Below are 17,379 nucleotides of genomic sequence, written 5' to 3'. Positions count from 1 at the left end.
TGCGAACAATCTGGTCTTAACAGTGCTCTCATGTCTTCCAACTGCATCCTGATCCGTTGAGTAAACAAAACAAAAAAACAAAAAAGAAGAAACAAGGAGAAGGTGGCTGCTGCCTAGCTTCGCGTTAAAACAACGCGTCTCCTTGCGCCACGCAAATCGCGAGTCGGATCTCGGTTGGACCAGGTTTGATCGCTCGACATGGGGCCGGCCGGACGGAACTCCACTCTTCTCCGACTTGGCATAACTCCGGGCCCGGGGACTGAGACAAATACTGTCCTCTTTTCGGGTCTCTTGGATGACTGTTGGGTTTGGGGGCCGTGACAGGGGTTGATGGAATTTTCTTTGTTGTCGAGAATTTGGAAGTTCGGGGTTGAGACTCTCCACCTATTTGACTATTTCCTGTTTCATCTCATCACTTATACGTTTTTATGAAAAACCCAAAAATGCAGGAAACCGAACCATGCAGTTTGATAGTGTGGCTATTGGATGACTTGCATATCTTTCCCTTCATGTCTCTAGCGTTGTGTGGTAATGTGTGGTTTGACAGACGGGGTTGGCAAGGCTGATTTTGAGGAGGACAAGGTGGGATCTGCCTTGGGGGGGATGGGCTTGATTGAACCGGTGTGCTGGGACCGCGTGTACGTGTTTCGAATCGGATGAGGGTTGGGGTGATGCAGGGAGGGGAGGTCGGATGGGAGGTCGGTAGTTGGAATTCGGTCGATTTGTAAATCAGGATGGGGAAGACAGACGGGTTTATGATGACGACGTTATGATTTTGGCAGTGTATCGACGGGGTATTTTGGACGGGGTCTCTTTCGCTTCTTCGAAAGCTGGTCTTTTTTTGGATTCGTTTCTTCCCTCGGGCCGATGGGGGCAGGATGGTGTGAGGGAATATTGTGTCCGGGTTGTTTCGGTTGTCCTCTCATCGAGTTTCTCCGTCAGGTGGGTGGAATTTGGTATCCGACTATGTGGAGGAAGGAAGGCCTCATGTCTGAGGCCGGAAGGATGTGGACTGAAAAAGGTTCCGCGGACCTCTTCGGACATAGGCTGTAGGTACCGAATGATGACGCTGGGAAATCAAAATCCTTTGACACATGGCTTTGCAAAATGGAAAAGTGAGTAGAAAGAGCCAAGTGAAAATTTCTGCAGATAGTCAAGTAGTTGCGTCGGGTAGGTACGATTGTGGGAAAGTGCTCTTTCTGAACCAGTGAAAAAGTGAAATTTTTTTGCTTCCCCAGCTCGCCCCTTCCCGTCTTCCCCGGAGGCACTTTCCTTTTTGACTGCCCGAGTGCCTACCTAGGGTTTCCTTCTTGCCCAAGTCCTTGTGACCGTGACACACACCATCACTTGTTGACCGCTCATAATAGAAACCGGTCTGTTCTATCTGTTTCCTTGGATGTGGCGATACCGAAGGAAGGCGCAACTGGAGAGCTGCATGGAAGTAAGGCGATGGATGACAGGGCAAGCTGAATAAGGCACAGCAACTGATGGATATTATCAGATTGATTGGGTGCGTATTACCTATCGACATCAGTCATCCCACTCGAATGGGTTGTTCAGATCTTGGTTCACACGTGTAAGCTACCTAGGCATCCGGGCATCCGGGCAATGTTGAATGCCTGTTACTTTTATTCGAGATATCCATTTGCACACTTTGCACATGCTTTTTTGTCCTGTTAGTAAGGGGGACGCGTGGTGTGGACTGATGAATGGGTGAGTTGGTAGCAAAAGTGAAAGATGTGACAAACTTCCAAGAGTGGCTATGCTGGAAAGCCTGGTATCCCATTCGTGACATTTGATAACTGAGATGGCTGGCTAAAGTGCAGGGCGAGAGCTAACAAAGCTGAGCTGGGGTGGTGAAATGATTCCGTTTAAAGCTTAATCGATGAGTATACAAGCACTTGACGGCTCACCTGAGCATGTTCTCCCAGGTATAAGCAAGTTTAAGGTCAAAAAAGCCAAGTTCCAACAGGGTATTGCTTTTCATCCCCTTCCTTCTGTGCTCATCTCTTACAAGATATCAAGCCAAATAACCGAACCAAAAAACGCAATGCTAGCTACCGTAAATACATCAAAAATCAAAAAGAAACAAATTGCTCCACGCTCCCTAACTGAACCATAGCACCTGGCCAATGATCCTCGCTCCTGACCTTGAAAATGTCAAACTAAATTCCCCCTCTCTCCCTAATTCTTGGATATCATTCTTCCGCTTGCTCGTCTTAAAATTAATGAAAGGTTTTGTTGTTATATCTCCACCCTGACTGATTTGATACCCTCTCCCTTCCGATTGTCTAATCATCCCGTCGGTTATCTTGGTCATCGTCCACCAAGATCACTACCGTGACTGTAGCTGCGTATGCCTCTCTGATTGCACAGGCCATACTTTACCCATATTAGCACCACATGGAATAGTAACTGTAAGAGATAAAAACATACCAGGTCTTCCCCAAATCCGCCACAACCGCACTCAATCCCCAATGCGCGCACCAAGCCCTAGCCAGAACCTCATTATCCGACACCCCAAATGCCTCCACCACCAGCACCTTCTCATCATCCCCGCCACTCAAAGTACTCGGACTTGACACCCCCGTTCTCCCTTGATTGTTATGTCCGCCACTTGCCCCCTGTCCATGAGTCGTGGGCGATAAGCTCCTCGCGTTTCTCTCGTTCTGCCCATGACTGTGAGTTCCTGCCCCGGTTCCAAACACCCCAGGCCAGTCTCGCACTTTGACTAACTCATCCGCTTTGACTGGTGTGTATACATAGTCGAAGAACAATGGATGAGGACCGTCAGTACAAGGCCAGGCGCTGATGAAGCTCACGTCAAAGGTGAGTCGTAAAGGCCAGGAAACACCATCGATGGCGAACTGGATGCTGGCGTCGTACCACTTTGGTGGGCTGGAGGTGTCGGACTTGGTATTGGTTGATCGAGGAGTGTTGGGGCGGGTGTTATTGTTTGGTCCGACAGGACGGAGGTTGAGGAGTTCGATGCGGACTAGATCGGCAAGGTAGCCGTCTTCGTCGCGGTCGGGGGCTACCAGGGCATATTCGCTGACTGGGAAGACTTGTGTTGGGGGGCCGAGGGGATCAGACCGCTCAGACATAGACCGGATATCCTCCGGCGTTACCTTGTTAGGGGGTCGTCGGGATCGAATACGTGCTATTTGAGAGCGGGCAAGATCGCCAGTTGGACGAGCCGGCCCGACCCAGCCTCCTAATGAGCGGCAGGTAGGTGCGAGTACTTTGCCTACGATGGAAGTGGCGGTCCAGTAAGTATAACTGTTACGGTACTGGAAGCCACAGCTGGGGTGAATGTGAGTCAGTAGAGCCAGATCGTCAGTGGCTCTGTCTGGATCAATGTCAAGCAGGGAATTCATTATAAGAAAAGGGAAAGTAGGGCCCGGGAGGACAAGCCCGCTGAAGAAGGCCATGGCGTGGGAGCTGACAAGATCGAGGACGCAGTCTTCATCTCGTTGTTTAAGCTCACGCAGGGTTTCGGAAAGATTGGGCCACTTCATCATTTGGGCGAAACGCTTGAGCATCTTGACTTGACGACGTTTGAGTTTGAAGCGGAGGCGGATATCGTCAGGTGTTGGACCGTAGGCCTCTACGCGGACGTTCTCGCGCCATCGTCGAGCAAGGGCGAGGCTCCATTGTATCGTTGGTGGTATTTGGGCTAGTAACCTCTCTCTGGCATCGGTCATGTGGTGTCTGGAATTGATTCGAAGATCTAACTCAATGCTCAGGAGGAGCTGGTGGAAGAACTTTCGATATTGCTCAGCGTTGGCAGCACTGGTGTCGAAGATGAACTTGGTCGCCACCTGATTTTTTAGATTGGTAAAATCTATCCAATCAGGTCGTGAGAGCACCATGAACAAGTCCATAATTTGCGTGTCCAGTGTCTTGTGTGGGCTTCTGTGCTTGTCTGGGTCTCTGAGTAGCCTCCGGTAAAGGTTTTTGTACATCAGGTCCTCATCATCGTCCTCCAGTCCCCTTTCCAAATCTCTGATGCGTGCAAAGATGGTCTCGAGGTCAACCTCTCGTGGCTCAATGCCTGAGTCGCGCAACGGGATAGTTGTTGGGAGGACACTCGCGAGTGATGCCCAATGGTTGAGAGTGATGGTCCCTGGGCGTCTTCCAAAGCAGAATGAATAACTGGGTTGTTCAAGCGTTTCCCACGGGTACGTTGCCGGGCCTGAACCCAAAAGGCACAGGGTCATGAGCTGTGTCATGGAGTCATGATGGTTAGCAGCGTCCGTCTCTTCGCCACGGTTTCCTGCTACTGTTGCGAACATGGCATAGTAGTGATCCGAGACATGCGGTATTGGGCGTTTGTGTCCCTTGAAAGCGGGGACTCCTCTCGAGATGAGCTGCATTGCCGGACCCAGCGTCAGCTCTTCGGTGCTAGACATGCCAGAGGGCGGCCATTCCGTCAGGGGCCCGGCATCGTGGGAAGGGCCGTACGTATCCTCCCGGCCTTTCCCCTTGGTTGCATCCGGGTTGGTCCGCCTTGGTCTCCGACGTGAGGCAGATGGCCTCAACTCTGAGATGACGGGCTCTGATTGCCTCCGCTGGCGGTACACTTCCCCAGTGCTTGCCCTTCGTTGTGGGTCTTTCTCCAGCTTATTCAAATCATGTTAGTACACACATCGGTCTGTCGAGAGATGTGAAGAAGCATACAAATTTGGATATTTTACTGGCAGTGCTCTTCGCCCGTAAGAGCCCCCAGAAGCTCTTCTTCTTGGGCTGTTCCTCGTCGGCCATGGCGAATGCGCGCGGGCGCCGAAGCGACTTGGAGTATTCTTTGTCCCTCAAGCGAGTTAATAAGCTGGTTGGAGACAACTGGTAAGGGGTGTCCTTGAATCAATCTTTCAGTGGACACGCGTCTCACAAGAGGTGGCTGCGCCTGTTCTTCAGTTTGTGAGATGCATCACGTTGGTTTCGAGATCCGAGAATGCTTGGCAAAAACTACGAGAGGGGAAAAAGAGGCTTGTGGGGTATAGAACAGGAAAAAGATGCAAAAGTCGGTCAGCGACACGGCGGAAAAGAGACGTCGAGAAAAAGGCGAATTGTGAACACGCAAACGAGCGCCCGAGTTTTCGTCGAGGGTGAGTTGAGTGAAACAGCGCAGAAGCTTGAATGGTGCACGGAAAGAGTGTGCAGCGGCCCGGTCGATCCAGAGAAATGCCAGCCCAGCACCGGCGGACAGCCTGCATGCTCAGGTGATGCAAGGGGTCTGCACCTCGGAGCTTGCACCTCGTCTCATCACCAAGAGACGGCTTTTACCAATTGTCTTCAATCCTCGTGTCAAGCTCAGACATCTTATCAGCTGCCGACCATCATTAAGGCACCAAACGATCTCAGATACCCAATGGCGGACATGGTGCTCGACTGCAGCCTTGTGGCCCAACATCAGTGCCACTTCATCGCGACAAAACCTGGATGGGACTTCTCCCTCTTTATTTGTGGCATCAAGGGCCTGATATTGTCACAGGAGAGATGAGATACGCGGCTCTCACCAAAAGCACAAACCCGGTGCAGTCCGCAGGTTGGGTATATCAACTATCGATGTGCCAAGCCATGGGGTTATAGACACACTTCCAGCCCAAGTCGAAAATCGACTGCACTCGATCTTTGTAACCACAGCATTGACAGCAGCTGCATCCTCGGAAGCGAATTAACTCTCTGTTTCCCAGAAGATCAGCTGAGCCGAAGGGATGAAATGGTTGCAAGTTTTCATTTATGCTGGGCTTACAGCCAAGCCTCTCTCCTGTCATCACTCGGACACTCCTCGTCCAAGGTTGCAAGACCGTACAAGTAAATACTGACATCAAGAGAAGGCTGTTCCCATTATACGAGGTTTGTGGAAGCACTTACAGGTATTTGCAGTTTTGCACATCACATATCCCAATGCCGGAAGAATGGAGGCTGGGTGATGTAGTATCACCGCAATTTATTTCAACGTCTCGTCGAAAATCCGCCCCAAGACCGCATACGTAGTTGGGGGCTATACATGTTCAAGGCGGCAGTTTCGCATTATATATCTAGTGTGTTGCAGTCCCTTCTCTGTCTTCCTGTATCTCATTCTAACATAACCAGCCCCCCATCATCTCTTGTAGCAGGCCTAGGCGCATCTTCTATGGAGCACGAGGTTGGGACGAAAGGCCCGAGGGGGCGATCCGTGAATTTGCGGACGAGACAGTACACAGACGACATTATTCATGTGCCAGCTCCCTGCTTCTCAGTCTGCGGTGAGTGGCTCAAGGCTCACGAAAAAAAATACAGTACTAATATATCAATAGATACTGCCTATCTTGAGGCGCAGAGGGTTGGCAAAGATCCAGAGTTGTGCGAAGAGGACTCTGTGTTCTACAGCTCATACAATGAGTGTAGAATGTGTATTCGCGACATGAGCGACTATGGCATGTACGGGATTACGGAAAGAGAATATCTCACGCCTACTTTCCAACCGTGGTTGGATTACTGCGAATCATTACCACCCGTTCAGTACATGACCAGCACCGATATGCCAACCAGCACACCAACCACCCCAGCGACCATCGTTAAGGTCCCTGAAAGTACGGACAAACCTGTCATCGACATCAGTCCCGCCACTTCACCCCAAACACCCAGGGCAGCACCCATACCCAGCACACCGCCTCCTAACGAAGAGCCCATTGCGCCATCCACTGGTATAAACATAAATAGTATCACAACCGACGTTCCGTTACCTAGCGAGCCGTCTTCTCCTCCCACTCCTGCAAGTTCCCCAGGGAGCAGCCCAACCAACGCCAGAGGTACTGCTCCATTATCCTGTATGTCAGCGCCAATACCACGGGTTTGGTCCCATTGTTATCTGACATATATCGATCAATAAGCTAGCTCCTCAGCGTCTCCCTTTGCACTGGGTAAGTACCCCTTTATCACATTTTCTTTTTCGAGTCCTAACATGTCTCAAGCCGGAGGTAAAATCATTGAAACAAGCTTCTCGACAGCAATACGAGCCCCTGCCTCAAATAATTCTGGAGATGGCGCTTCAAAGTCCCCAGAAACCACCGCTTCACACTCACCAGGTATTTCTGCCTCAAACTCGGAGAGCACTCTGGCCCTAAATACATCTGGCAATTCTAGTACAAATCTCTCCGGGCCCCCCACCTCAACCTCTTCAACTCCACCTATCCCAAGCTCACTAGACACTCCAACCCTTACTGGAATCATCGCGGGCTCAGTCATAGCAGTACTATTTCTCCTAGGGGGGCATCATATACCTGATCCGTTCACAACGGCAACGAAGCAAAACACCATCAAGCTCTGATACCTTGGCCTAGTGGCAAGGCTCAACTTCACAGCAAATCACTCACACCAAGGGTACCACCAGCGGAAGTGCTAGACACATGGCTTCGAGAGCTTGCGGCCGATACATCATCTCGAGGATCGCCAAGAGGGCTTTCGTATGCCGAGATGGGCGAACTTCGTGCTCTCCGTGAGCTTCGTGACTTGCGGGCACTTTGTGAGCTGAGGGAAATAAGGGTATTGAGGGAGTTGTCGGTTTCTACGGGGGTTGTGGAGTTGGAGAAGACGTTTGATCTTCCGAGGTATGAGCTTGATGGGGGTGGGGAGAAGTTGAGAAAGGAGAGGAGGTCGGTATAACCTGCGCAATGAGGGAGGAGATGGTTGAGCTGATGATAATGATAATAGCAAACACGGTGATGATAGGGGTTATGAGCATACAAGAAAGGTCTAAACCCAAAACATATGAGTAAATACGAAGCAAGGCTTTCGCATTCGAGCATTCAGGTATGAGCCAAAGAGTGTGATATCCAAATGCCTAACCAGAACAGCATCAGCGTCAGGTACATTCAGGCCCACGGCCTAGGCCGCCATAGAGCGACGACCAAGGGGTCAACTGCTCTGTTGCCAAGACCTGGATTGATTGGAAACGAGAAAGTAAATGCAGACAATACAGCCGTTCGGCAAATTATAAGGGTATGCCACTGGCTGGATATCTACAACATCTTCATGCAATGGCAGTCGAGGTTGTACAGTAATTTCAGGTAAGTGTCGATCACTCGGACGAGGCTGTGCCCACAAACTGCACATTGCTGGAGTATTTACATGTATGATGCATCGTGACTGAAATGGCATCTCGTTCTGCATGCAGCTGAATTCGACGATCACAGCGAGATAAGTAGTATTCTGGCCATATATTTCAGCTCATGCTGTTTCCCTAGTAAGCGGTACCATCTCTCCCTTCCTTCTGTTCTCAAGTTTCATCAACCCCGCAACAAGCCCTCTCACCCCCAATGAAATGGGAAAACGACAGCTATCGCCTATGGGCTTACAAGCACGGCAAGAGGGTGAGGGATCTCAGTTGCTGCCAGCTATGTGCTTCTCTCTCTGCGGTACGTTTTGGATCTTGAATTGGAGAAGAAATGGCGTATCTAATGCGAATCCCGGAATGTCATTAGATAGCGCATATATGGAAGCCCAAAGGCTCGGCAAAACTGCAGAACTGTGTTCAAAAGACGCAGCCTTTCTTTCAATCTTCGGGAATTGTACCGCTTGTATCAAGGATAACTCGAACGACACCAAGTATTCAGAGATCGAGAAGGGTTACATCAAGCCAAACTTTCAACCATGGCTGGACTACTGCGAAGTCTTGCCGCCGATTCCGATATCAGCTACCAGTGGACCGACCAAGATGATTGAGTTTCCCGCCGATTACTTTGACACCGTAATAAAGACCTACTGGAAACAAACATTACTGGGCCCGAATAGCATCACTTCGTTTTTGGAGACAGTCACACAGATTCTACCCAATCTGAAGTCCTTCAACCTTACTGATCCCCAGGAAACAACTTCGACCACTTTTAGCAATGCTACCACTACGAGTCTATCTTCATGTAAGCTGGTCTACTCTATTCCAACGCCATGCTTCATCATCTAACGCCAACACGTCTAGCTACTAGCACCTCCGCAACTGCCACACAGTCAGGTAAGTAACCACCCACCAACCACACTGCCAGATAACATTCTAACGAAACCCCAAAGTCTCAGAACTCGAGTTCGACCAATCCGGAACCCCAACTACACTAAACAGAAGCTCCCTCATCGGTGCGATAGTAGGCTCAGTAATAGGCGGACTCCTCCTCTTGGGTGCCATTGCCTTCATGATACGACGCCGGCGGAAAAAAGAACCCATTCCTCGAACCGAAGACGCAAACGACGGGAAGGATGCGGTCTGGGGAAAGGCACAGCTACATGGCGACTCTATACCCGTCAAACCAAAAACATCCCCGCAAGAGCTGCCAAATTCTTGGCTTCGAGAGCTACCGGACTCAGGTTTCCGGGAGCTTCCACTTGGTTCTGACTCGACAGAGCTTCCTATATCGCCCATGTCGAAGGAGCTTCAGGGAAGTCAGAACCTTCCGAGGTATGAATTGGATGGTGGTGGTACTCATTTCGAGAAGAGGGAGGGGGGTGGGAGAGGTGAAATGCTTTGAAGAGTTGAGAGTCGGTGGCTCTGTATCATGACTGGAGAAAGGTTTTAGGGCAGGAGGGTACATGAGGATAGTAACGCTCAGAATAGGTTGAACATAATGAAGGGGTTGTTATGCACAAATGACGGGAATGGCTGTGCCGCCTCCTATGACTGAGAGCAATATCAGGTTTGAGAGGAGTGCCACGGTTGCTTTCCTGGTATTTAATGAGTATACCTCGGTAGGTAACCCATATCAATTCTCATATTCATTCTCGCGGCAAGATGAAAGGTACATATATAGATAGACGACACCTACCCTATCTTCTATCCACGTAGATACCCACCGCAAAGAAAATCGACCAGACGAAGTGCTGCTACGGTACACATATAAAGTTCGGTAAGCCTGGCCCCCAACAAAGGTGTCAATGCAACAGCTTCCTATTGCCAAGCATCAGCCGCATAAGAAAGCGAGTAAGTGGGTGTATGGGATGCATGGGAAGCATGGCCAGGGCATACTTTTGAAGCTGTCACTGGCTGGTGATTATATGAGCAGGCCGAAGCGGCCACCCATGAAACATGCGAGGTGCTGTATTTACATGCAAGTTGACGTTGATCGCTGGAACAAGGCTACCCCTAGAAGAGCGCTTTGGCGAAGTATTTGCGTGTATTGGGCGTGTGATTGAAAGTATGGCTTGTATCTATGTGATGGGAGCAATATATTGGAGCTGTCGGTGCCCGTAGGTACTTGACTTGTTACCCAAGCCTCGTCCCAAACTTCTCCCTTTTCATCAACCGTACCTCTCTGTTTCCATGAGCCACACAGGAGCGCTCAATTCATGGCCATACAAAATGTAGGGTGCCAGGTTGGCACCGACAATCTGTCCTTGCCAGATCGCTGTACTGGAATGTATTGCGGTGAGTGGTCTCGACTTGAATCAAAGGTCGCGATTTGATGCCAACTAATACCAGACTTTGCTGGGTTTCTTGATATGAGGAATGTAACTTCATACGCATGGTCGACTATCTGCAAAGTCTTTCGAGGGAATTACGACTTGTGTATGAAATGTCTCACAGCGGGCGCTTATGATCTCTCCCACATTCAAAGAGAATTTCTCGACCCTAACTACGGACTCTGGGTGAGCTTTTGCAGCTTACCACCATCCGATGTCACCTACCCGGCCGACTACTTTGAAACCTTGACCACGACGAAATCGGTTAAAACCAAGCTTTTCAACCATGATGTTTCGACGATTTTGACAACCCAGACCATGATCTTGCCCAAAGCAGAGTCCTTTAATCTTACAGCCACTGAAGCCTCCGCAACCCCGAACAGTGCTACAACTACTGCTTCACTCTCAAGTAAGTTCATATCATCCCCCACTTTTTTAGAGTGTTTTCTGACATGTGTTTGTCCAGGGACCGGCGCTTCAACAACAGCCACCGGGCCAGGTAAGCCACACCTCTCGTCATTCCTAATACAAACAATTATTCTAACCCTCGAAGTCACTAGATGCAACTCAAATGACGACGAAGGCACACATTAGGCAGAAGTGCCTTGATCGGAGTCGTCGTGGGCTCCATGATAGCAGCGTTCATTCTCTTTGGAGTTGTAGCCTATCTGATTCGAAGAAGGCTAAAGAAGCGAAGGGCCGACAATGGCATATGGGACAAGGCACAGCTTCACGGGGACTCTTTGACTGCCAAGCCGCATAGACAGGCCAAGAAGGATCCAAACTCGACAATTGGTGAAATTTGCGAACTTCCAGTTTCACCAGGGACAACAGAGCTTCAGCAGACACCGGAAACTCGATGGCATGAGCTTGATACAACTGCGGATCAAGGAGAGAAGGGTGACCGTTCTCAATAAATGATCGTGAGATTGGGGGTGTTGATGGTGATAGATTTGGTAACCTGGAAACGAGGGAGTACTCGCCTTGGCGACAAGCTTGCTAGGCAATGGCAACAAACACGATGAAGGAAAATATGCCGTACATCTGTTGGAAGGGTATCATACTGCCCAAGAAGGTGATGCGCAGATCGCATGAGCTGCGCTATACTCCGTAGCTCAGGTTCATGCATCTGTCTTGATAGCATAAACCAAAGGTTCTGGTACAACATGAGCTGGAATTACTGGTAAAGATCATTCACAAACATACGACTGTGCCTCATGGTTGATAATCAGTGTTGGAGGGTATTCTCGCCATGGCTCCGGAAGAGTAGATCCAGGAGAACTACATGACCCCATGAACCAATTCCATTCAATACTGAGGTCCAAGCCCCTATTTCCATTCTTCTTCCCATGTGACTTTCTTACCCGATATTAGCACGGTGATTGAGATTAAACCCGAGAAAACAGCTACCGAAGTTGTACAGCCATCGATGCTCGGCGAAGATGCTCAAATCCTGCCGCCCCCGTGTAATTTGTCCTGCAGTTAGTGTCATTAAAACACAAGATTTCTTCAAGACAACAAAGACGAAGTTGTCTATACCGACACCACCCAATGCCAGACAATGTTTATAGCGAAAAACAGCATCTTACCAAACACCAGGATGGAGTTTTCTAGCATCGTCCTTCACTCTTTATCTCCAAGACTGTAAAGACTGTATCCTTGAGCACCAAGCTTGTTGAGCATGCAACCGATACTAAGGCTGTGGACGAGCAGTATCTTCAACCAAAATACAAGGCATAGGCATGGTTTGACTACTGCAATTCTCTGGAAGTAAAGAGACGCCTGAGCCCCCGTGGTATGAGCTAGGTGCTAGTGTGGATTATAAGGATGTGGTTTGGTATGAGAAATGGTCTGAGAAGGGTGAGAAGAGAGTTGAGCAACGGGATAATGGAAGGGAAACTGTCCGTCATGGTATAATGGCTGCTGACGATACCAGCTGAAACTGACGAGTTCTGGGTTCACGGAAGATACAATATTGACAAGGCCCCAAATAGTATTGTATCGGCTGTTATTGAAGCTGTCGACAAGAGTGAGATTGAAGGGGTGAACATGAGTGGGTCAAGGGGTGCAGCTAAAGGTGGGACCGGAGAGCTTTGGCAATTCACCGCCTTCCAGGATGCGGTCGCACTGGCAGAATCCAGAAATTTTCTGGAGGTGAGTGCTGGACGGAGCCATTGGATTGCACTTTTGCGCCCGCCCCAGCAACAATCCTGTTCTGCAACCCACACAATCATCAACATTCACAATGGCCAGAACAGTCAACGGTTCAGGCCGTAAGGCGAAGGGTTTGTTCATTCAAAATCGGGCAAACAAACAACCGAATACTAATGGGTTGGTTCACAGCTTCTGCCACGGAGAAGAAGGCCGCCAACGGAACCCCCAAGGCCGAGAAGCGCAAGGGTTTGTTTTCTCCCACCATATTTGTCTTGGAGCGACAATTGTCTAACTATCTCTTCGCAGCTACTGAGGATGCGTCCCCCGTCGTCATCAAGAAGCAGAAGCCCGCCAAGGACGTTGTCGCCGAGGAGGCCCCCAAGAAGTCGGCGCTGAAGGAGAAGAAGCCAACAAAGGAGGAGAAGCCCACCAAGAAGGCCAAGAAGGTCGAGGAACCAGTCGAGGAAGAGACTGTGAACTTTAAGGAGGAGGACGAGGAGGTCGACCTTGAGACCCAAGCCCTAGTTGAGGCCCTTGACAGCGACAACGAGGAGGAACAGCCAACGCGGATCAGCGAGACCTTCCAGAAGGGTCAGGATGTCGGCAAGATCCCCAAGTCCAAGAAGGCGAAGAAGGAGAAGAAGGAAAAGGAGACACCAGTCAGCAGTGGAAACCCCGGCGTCGTTTACCTCGGACGCATCCCCCACGGTTTCTACGAGCACGAGCTCCGGGCGTACTTCGGTCAGTTCGGCGATATCACCAAGTTGAGAGTTGTGCGCAACAAGAAGACAGGCGCTAGCCGTCATCGTGCCTTCATTGAGTTTGCGGAGGCTGAGGTGGCCGATATCGCAGCGCGCACCATGGACAAGTACCTTCTCTTCGGCCACATTCTCACCGCCAAGGTTGTGCCGCCTGAGCAGGTGCACCCTGACCTCTTCAAGGGCGCCAACCGCCGCTTCAAGGTCGTCCCCTGGAACAAAATGGCCGGCAACCAGCTCGAAAGACCGCTTTCCGAGTCGCAATGGCAGGCCAAGATCACAAAGGAGGAGCAGAGACGGCTTGCGCGGGCTGAGAAGCTCAAGGATCTTATGGACTACGAGTTTGACATCCCTCAGCTCAAAGCTCCCGAGGCCAAGCCACAACTGGAGAACGGAACCGCCGAGGAGGAGGCTCCTAAGGAGATCGAGGCCCCTCCCGCCCTCGAGGAAAAGGTTGAGAAGAAGATTGAGGAGAAGATTGAAGAGGTTGTTGAGACGGTTGTCGAGACCAAGGTGACCAAGGTCAGAAAGACTAAGGCTGCCAAGGAGCCCAAGGAGGACACACCCAGAAAGGGGACAAGGAGCAGCACGAGGAACAAGAAGACGAAGCCATGAGGGGCATAATACCTAATATAGGCAGGGAGAAGAGTACTTGATACCCCGACTCAAGACAGAAAAAATTTCATTGTTGGCCAGTTTTTAGTTGATTTTTAAATACATTACAATTCACACACAAAGTTTCCTGGTGAAGTAGCATGTCCGCCCCAAGCGAACCTGGCACCCTCATTTAGTGAACTGATGTTTCACGATCAATTCGAGATATGTCAGGATTATAAAGCGCGGATAGTTTTGTCTACTTCTCCCCAAGAGATGAAAAGGCCACATTTGCTGTTACATAAATGCACCAGCGGGCGGATTCCAAGAATATTCGGGGGGAAGGGTGAAATATGTAAAGAAGAAAAAGGGAAAGTTTCTTCGCGGCTGGCAGAACCTGGAGTTGGTAAAAAAACCCACGATTGGTCCGTGACCTCGAAGATTACGTAATATTGGTTCCCACCTGTGAACACCATCTCTTGCGCCGCTCTGCGGCTGCTGCATGCTGTAACACGGTAGCATTTATCAAGATGCAAGCCCTGACTGAAAACCTCCTTGGGGGACCTCGTGCTGGCCTCTCAGGCCTATAGATGACACGTAAGAATATGCATTGTTTCTGAGCAAGGAACAGTTCTCTTGTCTTCCAAGGGCGAGGAACAGGCCGAGCTGACGTGGAGCAACGGATCGGAATTCATGGAAGTGGGATGCTTGCTGCGGCGCACTCGCTGAGCTCTACCTTGCTGTTTCAACACAAGTACTTGTTCCACGGCCAGCCAGGCAAAACAAGACACATAGGGCCACATTTCTGCTCCTCTTCATCATCCCCCGGGCATTGATTCCATGACCAATTGCTAAAATCTGCCCCGGAAGCCATGTCCTCTTCTTCCGCGCCGAAGGGCAGCTCTGTCCAATCAACAGCACCAGGTATGTCCCCCATGTGGGCTTTGCTGGGGGTAGCACCACCGCCCAGCAAGCGAAGGGCCTGAAAGAGTGCAAGTGGCCAGACCGCAACTGGTCCGACGGGGAGACCCTACGATTATGTTCTGTTACAATACATGCATATACCGGAGCCTATCACCTTGCCATCTTGTCTTTTTTCCTATTTCTTCTTCCATGACGAGGCCTAGATCTCCCCTTGACATGCATTTTGCGCTAATCATACAATTGTTGTAATTCACCACCATTAGTTCCCGCCTCGACCGCATCTTCAAACACCACTCCTAGTAGGAAGAACAGGAATAAGAAGAAGAAAAATACCAACAACAATAATAATAACACCAACAACGGCGGGAAGGGTAGCAACGGGAACAACAACAGCAGCAGCGTAGCAGCGCAGAAGCAACAACGAGAGCCACCACCAGGAGAAAAGGATGGCGTTGAGAGCGCCCGGTCTCAAGAGCCAGAAACTCTGGTATGCGCAACCTACTATGTTTGGAACTCTGGTCATTTGCCCCCTCCCCTTGCCTACTACCGGCCTCGGGACCGTGGGTTTCATGTCGTTGAAGGTGTACTAACCTATTGGGTAGAATGCGCCAGGCAGCCCCTTGTCCCCGCCGCCAGATAAGCTCGAGCACACCTTTCCGCTAGCAGACGAGGCGCTCGAATCTGTGAAGCCAGAAGACGAACCCGAGAAAACAGTAGAGCCGGAGGAAGAGCCCGAGCCTGAACAGCTAGAGGAGGAACCCCCAGCCAACGGTCATGCCGACACAAACGGCTACCAACACAAACCAACAGAGAAAACGACGACGCCCCCGCAACCACCCAGCAACACCAAACTGGAAGCCACCATGTCCTCCTCACCAGATAACTCGGCTCTCCAAGAAGAGGTAGAGAAGCTTCGCCAGCAATTGGAAGCTCAGTCAACAGAGATTACCCAGCTGAAAGCCGACCTCGAAGAATCCGAATCCGCCAAGGACCATGCGGAAACCCAATACCAGACCCTTCTCGGTCGCGTTGAGAAGATCAAAGAGACCCTCGGCGAGCGCCTCAAGCGCGACAAGGCTGAGCTGGAAGAGGCGAAGGACCGGGTGGAGGAATTAGAAGCGCAGAATGACCAGCTCACGCAACAGATTGAGTCCCAAAGGGAGGAGACGGAGCAGCTGAAGCAAGAGGTTCAGGAACAAGGGCGGGAGTTGGCAAGCCTGAGAAGCAGATCCAATCTGTCTCAACAAAATTGGCACAGGGAAAAAGATGACTTGGACAGGCTGGTCAAGAAGCTAAGAGAAGAACTGGAAAGCACAGCCACCGCGATGGGAGAATGGGAGGTCATCGCCATGGAAGAACGCTCCCAAAGAGAACTCCTCGCCGAGAAAGTCTCCGAGTTGGAAGAGGAATTGCTCTCCACAAAAGAAGGCTACGAAAGAGCCGTCGGGGACCGAGACGTCCAAAGCCAAGCGGTGGATAGACTTCAGCGAGCCCTCCAAGAGATCCAAGACGCTCGCAAGAAGGAACTCCGGGACATTGTCGAAGCAAATGAAGAGCTCGTCCAATTCCTCAAGAAGCGAGTTCAGGAAGCCGAGCAAAAAGCCAACGAGGCCGAAGCAGCCAGGGAAACCCTCTCCAAGGAACTCGAACGGACCGCCTCCTTTGAAAAGGAGGTCAAGGAAAAGAACCTTCTCATTGGCAAACTTCGTCACGAAGCCATCGTTCTAAACGACCACCTGACCAAGGCACTGAAGTACATCAAGAAGACGAAGCCAGAGGAGATGATCGACAAGTATGCCCCCCCCCCCCCACCTCTTCCAGCCGATCGATAACCACTAATTATCTCCCACAGACAACTAGTAACAAACCACTTCCTCCAATTCCTCACCCTCGACCGCTCAGACCCCAAACGCTTCCAGATCCTGCAGGTCATGGCCGGCTTTCTCGGGTGGAGCGAGGAACAGCGCGAAAAAGCCGGTCTCTCCCGCCCTGGCGCTTCAGGAGGTTTGCGCCTTCCCACCTCACCGTTCCATCGCACGCCTAGTTCGCCGGCGTTGAACAGCGAGTTTTTTGCTGACCAGAACGCTTCGCTTGCGGGGGCGACACCCAAAGAAAGAGGGGAGAGCTTGAGCGACCTTTGGGCGAGCTTTTTGGAGAGGAGCGTGGATGAGGCGGGTGTGGGTGGGGGAGGCAAGGGGTCGAGGAAGGATAGTGCTAGTAGTGCGGGGACGAGGCCGGGTGTCTAAATCTCGTGAGAGAAGAAGGGAAGCGGGTGGGAAAGATAACAATATATAACTTATTGGTAGCTGGTTTGTATATAGGCATCCATGAAACGGAGGAGGGTAGTTATAGTACCATGGCATTGCATCAAAGACATGCATTATTCATGGCATGTGGCGTGTTGTTCTTTTTGTTGGGTTTGGGCAGATCAAAAGACATGAGCTTTGTAGTGCTGGTGTTTATCTTTCGAAATTATAAGGGTTAGGTGTTGTAGGCATTCAACCTGGTTTGAAGCACT

The 17,379-nt window shown here is 50.6% G+C and overlaps 7 protein-coding genes across 7 annotated transcripts; 6 read left to right on the top strand and 1 right to left on the bottom strand.

Annotated features, from left to right (window-relative positions):
- Positions 1 to 1,926: 1,926 nt before the first annotated feature.
- Positions 1,927 to 5,266, bottom strand: QC763_307160 (uncharacterized protein). The gene is made up of 3 exons (XM_062911159.1): positions 4,681 to 5,266; positions 2,437 to 4,622; positions 1,927 to 2,382 (listed from the first exon to the last, which is right to left on the bottom strand). The coding sequence occupies exons 1-3, from the start codon at positions 4,762 to 4,764 to the stop codon at positions 2,292 to 2,294; spliced, it is 2,361 nt and encodes a 786-aa protein (XP_062767173.1). The 5' UTR covers positions 4,765 to 5,266; the 3' UTR covers positions 1,927 to 2,291.
- On the top strand, positions 5,117 to 6,860 carry QC763_307155 (uncharacterized protein; the record flags this gene model as incomplete). Its single annotated transcript, XM_062911158.1, is given in 4 exon segments — positions 5,117 to 6,047; positions 6,099 to 6,251; positions 6,303 to 6,692; positions 6,709 to 6,860. 4 exon segments carry the CDS (start codon positions 6,014 to 6,016, stop codon positions 6,858 to 6,860), a joined length of 729 nt encoding a protein of 242 aa, XP_062767172.1. The 5' UTR covers positions 5,117 to 6,013.
- Positions 6,861 to 7,461: 601 nt separating this feature from the next.
- On the top strand, positions 7,462 to 7,744 carry QC763_0054950 (uncharacterized protein; the record flags this gene model as incomplete). Its single annotated transcript, XM_062905803.1, has 2 exons — positions 7,462 to 7,640; positions 7,699 to 7,744. The coding sequence occupies 2 exons, from the start codon at positions 7,462 to 7,464 to the stop codon at positions 7,742 to 7,744; spliced, it is 225 nt and encodes a 74-aa protein (XP_062767171.1).
- A 564-nt stretch (positions 7,745 to 8,308) lies between these two features.
- On the top strand, positions 8,309 to 9,503 carry QC763_307150 (uncharacterized protein; the record flags this gene model as incomplete). Its single annotated transcript, XM_062911157.1, has 4 exons — positions 8,309 to 8,402; positions 8,469 to 8,903; positions 8,963 to 8,995; positions 9,052 to 9,503. The coding sequence occupies 4 exons, from the start codon at positions 8,309 to 8,311 to the stop codon at positions 9,501 to 9,503; spliced, it is 1,014 nt and encodes a 337-aa protein (XP_062767170.1).
- Positions 9,504 to 10,281: 778 nt separating this feature from the next.
- QC763_0054930 (uncharacterized protein) lies at positions 10,282 to 11,348 on the top strand (the record flags this gene model as incomplete). Its single annotated transcript, XM_062905802.1, has 4 exons — positions 10,282 to 10,396; positions 10,451 to 10,840; positions 10,898 to 10,930; positions 11,026 to 11,348. Exons 1-4 carry the CDS (start codon positions 10,318 to 10,320, stop codon positions 11,346 to 11,348), a joined length of 825 nt encoding a protein of 274 aa, XP_062767169.1. The 5' UTR covers positions 10,282 to 10,317.
- Positions 11,349 to 12,605: 1,257 nt separating this feature from the next.
- NOP15 (nucleolar protein) lies at positions 12,606 to 14,080 on the top strand. The gene is made up of 3 exons (XM_062911156.1): positions 12,606 to 12,716; positions 12,775 to 12,831; positions 12,892 to 14,080. Exons 1-3 carry the CDS (start codon positions 12,677 to 12,679, stop codon positions 13,956 to 13,958), a joined length of 1,164 nt encoding a protein of 387 aa, XP_062767168.1. The 5' UTR covers positions 12,606 to 12,676; the 3' UTR covers positions 13,959 to 14,080.
- Positions 14,081 to 14,273: 193 nt separating this feature from the next.
- QC763_307130 (uncharacterized protein) lies at positions 14,274 to 17,218 on the top strand. Its single transcript, XM_062911155.1, has 4 exons — positions 14,274 to 14,861; positions 15,125 to 15,348; positions 15,464 to 16,653; positions 16,714 to 17,218. The coding sequence occupies exons 1-4, from the start codon at positions 14,810 to 14,812 to the stop codon at positions 17,105 to 17,107; spliced, it is 1,860 nt and encodes a 619-aa protein (XP_062767167.1). The 5' UTR covers positions 14,274 to 14,809; the 3' UTR covers positions 17,108 to 17,218.
- Positions 17,219 to 17,379: the final 161 nt, after the last annotated feature.

Source organism: Podospora pseudopauciseta, chromosome 3, assembly GCF_035222475.1.
Source record: "Podospora pseudopauciseta strain CBS 411.78 chromosome 3, whole genome shotgun sequence".
Classification (NCBI taxonomy): domain Eukaryota; kingdom Fungi; phylum Ascomycota; class Sordariomycetes; order Sordariales; family Podosporaceae; genus Podospora; species Podospora pseudopauciseta.
The sequence above is the reverse complement of the archived record's forward strand: the minus strand, read 5'-3'. Positions and strand labels throughout refer to the sequence as shown.